This window comes from Limulus polyphemus, unplaced genomic scaffold, assembly GCF_000517525.1.
Source record: "Limulus polyphemus unplaced genomic scaffold, Limulus_polyphemus-2.1.2 Scaffold3912, whole genome shotgun sequence".
NCBI lineage: Eukaryota > Metazoa > Arthropoda > Merostomata > Xiphosura > Limulidae > Limulus > Limulus polyphemus.
In genome coordinates, this window is record NW_013669522.1 from 74,187 (window position 1) to 79,493 (window position 5,307).

At 31.6% G+C, this 5,307-nt stretch overlaps 1 protein-coding gene across 4 annotated transcripts in view; it reads left to right on the plus strand.

The window, feature by feature from the left end:
* LOC106470264 (glucocorticoid-induced transcript 1 protein-like) overlaps positions 1-4,034 on the plus strand; it is a 39,430-nt gene extending 35,396 nt beyond the window's left edge. For 3 of the 4 annotated variants that reach the window (XM_022398863.1, XM_022398864.1, XM_022398866.1), the window contains exons 6-8: positions 165-375; positions 1,007-1,136; positions 3,847-4,034. In XM_022398863.1, coding sequence (XP_022254571.1) covers positions 165-375; positions 1,007-1,136; positions 3,847-4,018 — 513 coding nt within the window. In that variant the 3' untranslated portion in view covers positions 4,019-4,034. The remainder of the gene's footprint in view (positions 1-164; positions 376-1,006; positions 1,137-3,846) is intronic. The other variant, XM_022398865.1, reaches the window with a different exon arrangement.
* Positions 4,035-5,307: the final 1,273 nt, after the last annotated feature.

Genomic DNA, 5,307 nt, shown 5'->3' on the forward strand with positions numbered 1-5,307 from the left:
CTGAATTCCTCACTGTTTTTAATTATGATAAATAGTGTTGTGAAAATATAAATGAGAAAGTTGGTTTCTTTAACATCATATTATTGTATGAGTAACTAATATATACATGATCATATGAAGTATTTCATAAGTACAGTGAAAATGTCTGTATTTTTATTGTGTAGGAACTAGAGCCTCCACCAGATGGACACAGAGCTCCTATTGCCGATCTCTTCAAGTCCACCACCGTGACAACTACACGTAACGTAGACACACAGACGCCTTCTGGAAGAGAAGAAAGTTGTTCTGGTAGTGGTGCAAATAGTTATAGTCAGTCAGTTTCACCGACTGTGCCATTTTTAGGCCAGATGGACAGTTCTCAGCCTGCCAGCCGAGGTAAGTCGCACAGTGTCATCTCTTGGTCAGTAGTTTTGTTATGTAATATATAGTGGGTTCACAAGATTTAAATTTATAAGGATGACAGAAACTTTTAATAGTGATAAACTTATTCTTGAACAATTACATTCACCTGTCAGTAAAAATTATAACTTTATTTAAAAAAAAAAAGCTGGGCTTTAACATATATTACACAAAATGTGCTTACTAGTAACATTTATTTTCGATTAGTCAGTTTAAGATATAACTATAAAAGCAGACTGCTTCATTCATTGGTATTTTGTGAAACTTGCGGTTAAATTTGTAAAAAATTGTATAATCTTCAAGTTTCAAAAATGTAGATGCAACTTTCATGCTTTTAGGGATAAAAATGTATATGCATAATTCCTTTTAAATTCTAAAAGGTTAATACCATTTTTGTGATTTCCCCTTCTCATTTTTTTAATGACCTTGTAAATTACTTCAACAACAAGAATACTTTGTGCTTTGATTTAAATCTCTTTCAAATTTGACTGTAACACATTATTTTATTAGTTAAACATTATTGAAAAAAACAAAAACTTCTTGACACATGAGCCAAGATATATTTCTTAGTGTAAACTACTGATTTCTAAGTTCAATGTTGTTTCAGAAGGAAGTAAAAGTGCCTCACCCGATCTTGACTGGAGCACCAAACTTGGTACAAGTCCTCGCATTAACAAGTTCTTGGCAAGAGAACCTCCTGATGGTTGTGAGAGAGTAAAAATCGTAGACGAACGAAGGTTGGTAATATTCAAATTAATATTTTTTACTCATTACCAGCTTGATTTTTAGTTTCACCCTGAAGTAGGTAGCTTGTTCTGGTTGGGAGTTAATATTCCTATTAGTTGTGAATAAGCAGGCCTGGTTGTTAAGGTGCTTGGCTTGCAATGTGCAGGTTATGAGTTTGAATTGTGTCACCAAATATGCTCACTCTTTCAGCCATGGGGCTGTTATAATACAATGGTAAATTCCACTTTTCATTGGTGGGTGATGTTGACTAGCTACTTTGCCTTTGGTCTATCACTTTTAATTAGGGATGGCTAGTACAGATATTCCTCGTAGATTTGTGTAAAATTCTACAAACAAACGGGCAAACAGGCAGCTCATTGAAAGAGTAACTTATGAAATGTAGTCATCAGATTTATGTCTCTTGCGATGGGCTCAGTCAATTTGACCTAAAAATTGATCTTTAGAGTTTCCATACTATAACTTGTAATATGTTTTGTGTATCTTCACAAAATTTCAAAAGTTTCAGTAATCATTAAGAGTCACTTGTTGACAAAAATCAGAATTTTTATTGAAGTATTTTTACTCAAAATTTCTCCATGAATATATGGAGTCAGTGTTAGCTGCTCTGAGTCCAAAGTGATTTTCATATTTAGATTAAAAATACTTTTCTTCATCTGAAAAATCTCAAGTTTCATTTGCATAATCCCTAAAACTTCCCAAGTAAATTTCAAACTTATTTTTCAGTAAAACTTTATATTTTATCTATTATTTTCTCTAATCCTAACTCTATATAAAACCAATCTGACTGACCTTGTGACCACCAAAAAAAAACCCGAAATAAATCTAAATTACCCTTGTTTTTCTCTCTTGAATAACTTTATATTGTAATATGAAACTACATTTTTTATTGTTTTATTGCCCTTTAAACTGTGTCTAACTAATACTCTTGCCATACAAATTGTAAATCACTTGGTAAACATGTAGCTCATATGACCCTATCGAAATACGTAATTCACAGGCTACTCGCAAGTTGCTTGTGAGTGTATCCTGTGAACATTTTTTATTTTTATTATTATTCTTTATTCTACCTTACCTAACATAAAAAGTTTCTAATTTTTTACATTTTAGTTACTTTTATAATAATAAAAAATGAATGCACATGAAAAGCAAGAGATAAAGTACTTATCTGGGCTATTTTTTTGGTGTCAACTATCAACAAAACTTAACCCTACTTTTTATACTACTTCACTAAATAATTTTCTATTTAATTACATAATGCACCAAAGAACACAGAAGAATATCATGCAAAAGGCAGACAACATCCCATAACTCTCACAGTTTTTCTCATTTTCTAACTATGCGACAAGAGCCATTAAAAATTCAGCTAAGCTCGTCTTTGAGTTTCCCTCATGAATAAAGTTTAAACTGCAAGCAAAATAGGCAAATCTCTGTACAGAAAACAACATAATATAATACATCATTTGATTAAAACCTTGGCTTTCTATTGGTTATAAGTAATATAGTATTAAATGTCAGAGAGAACTATTGGCAATTTCTGAAAGAGAGGATGTGACAAGTGGGCATGTCAAGAGAGGTCTGATTTTCTAGTTTATGGCTCTGTAACCAAATAAGATTGAAGTGTATAAAAATTATGCTTGCCTGAGCAATGACAACATTATTAATGAGTAATTAATATTTAATTTCACAACTGTACATATAAAATAATATATTAAACTGTAAAAGAAAGCTTTTTGGTAAAGATTTATATAAGAATGCCAAAACTTCCAAACAAAATTGTGCTTCTGGCACATCTGTAATTGCTTAATTTCCAAGTCTAGAAAACCACCTAGTGGTGAACATAAACAGTGAAAAATGCTAGATAAAATATATATATAAAAAAATGGGGAAATGTTGAGAGTTGTTTATGTCAAAACACACGCATACATATATTGTTTATTAGAAAAATAAAATAAAATTCTGAAATATTTGTCTGGAACTTCCAATAAGCAAAGTGGTATCTTAAAAATATTTGATAATTACATGAATGAAGGAAACATTATCTTTATGTTGTTCATTAACTTCTGATATGAAGTTTTCTTACTTACTTGGTGTTGATAAAAGTGTCCTTTTTATGACAATTATGCTGTATATTTATGTATGTTTTTGTTATTTAGTTATGATATATTTTGATCATTTCCAGTTACTGGTTGCATAATTAATAACTCCTAGTAATTCTTTGTAACAAAATGTACATAATGAAATATGGCTAATTTCTAGTGGAAAGAAATCTCCAGTTATTTTTACCAATTACTATTAATTACATATTTTTTTGTACTTTGATTTAAATAGATTTTTTACAAGCAAACGATGTATTTTTATCGAATCATTATATTCAGTCAGACTGTGAACAAAACTCCTGTAGCTTTTGTTCTCTTTCAGAAAATTGTAAAATTATAAAAATCTACTTTGTAAATCTAATGCCTACTCTTACACATGTTACTTTAAATGAGTGAGATTTTTTGAAAAAATCACCGTAGTAAATAACACGAAACTCGAAAGATAATAAAGTGATCCACCTCCATTTCTACTCTTTACTGCATGGCATGAATTGAACTAATGGTTAAAATAATCTTCTTTATTGAGAACTGGTTGTTGTTGGAGTAAAAGTGTTTATTTCTAATTCACAAATATCATGTTGTACTTTAATTTGTATTGATCCAGGAACACTTCTGCTATTATGGAGCCCCAAAGGTATGGACCTTACAAGCCTAGTGAGAAATTTGTGCTGCTACCAAGCCAAAGTTCAGCATTCTACCCCCTCTACAAAACTTACGTGTCTCCATCGACCTCGGACAGTGCTCTACAAAAGCTGACTTCTTCAACATTACCTTGACTGGACAGATGTTACAGTGAGCTTAAATACTCTTGTATTTCTTACTAGGGTTAGTCATTGAAACAACAGCTGCTATGTACTGTTTTTCAAGGTGTCCTCCAGTTTTGTGATTCGATGTGTATATTTGGCCACGTGGTGAATTCCTTTCTAATTCTTCAAGGCTGACCACTTGTTTTGGTACCTTGGTCACTTAATTGCTGTGATTTCTGTACAACCTGGTGAAGCAAGTTGCCAGCTTTCCTATGAAATTGTCGTCACAATTTTGAAAGACCTCTCTTCTCGGGATTTAATTTTTAGTGAAGACTGTTGTAGTTAACACAAGTTATGATTGGAGTAACCATGAAAATATATATACACTACAACATAGCAAATTTTATTTTCTATAAATGTTTTTGCCTGTATGCGTTACTACTGAAGTAAGTAATGGCCTAGATGATCTCAGCTTGGAGTGTCTTTACGTGATTTCACATTCAGAAACCATTGAATGGACGTTAAATTCCTTCTTCTTGTTACGTGAAGAAAGTGGAATTATATGTTGTTGGCTATATATTTTGGAACATGCAGTGTTGTTATTGAAGTAGTCATTGAAAACTAGTTAATGGTAGTAAACAAAAGGGCTTTTGTAGAAGACAAGTACACCTAAATATTCACCAAAAAATGTAAATTTTAATGGACTTTTAGGACTGTGCACAGAAAAGGGGGAAATAAGTGGTTCAGGTAGATTCAGTAGACTATGTGTTATGTTTAGTCATTTTATCATCTTTTAAAACTTCTTTGGTTTCTAACCCTTTCGAGTGTTTACGTGGGGAAAAAAATATTTACATTAAAAAAAATTATAAAAAAAGAAGCTATATAAGTGTATTTGCTCCAATGCACATGTATATCTAGAAAAAACTACATAATGTATATCTAATATCAGTGGTTAAATGTATGGTGAAATATTTGGTTATGTTTAAAACTTATGTTTACTTAGTGTATTTCTCACATACACATATTTGATATTAGGTGTTGTTTGGATTTTCCCTATACGTAAAGTCCTCGTTTATCTCAATGAGTTCACTTCATTCACATCTTTTATGTGATACCCAGTAGTGTTCAAAAATCCGTGAAGTTTTCTTGTGCAAATTACTCTTCAAAGAAAATGGTTGGTAGAGAAGTCGTCTCTTGAAGAATTGCTGTCCTTCATATGAAGGAGCAACTGAGAGTCGTAGTACATCTTAAGACACTTTACTAGTTAACTTATCTAAAGCTGATACGGAGAGAAATACAGGGTGGTCCAAAACTTGTTT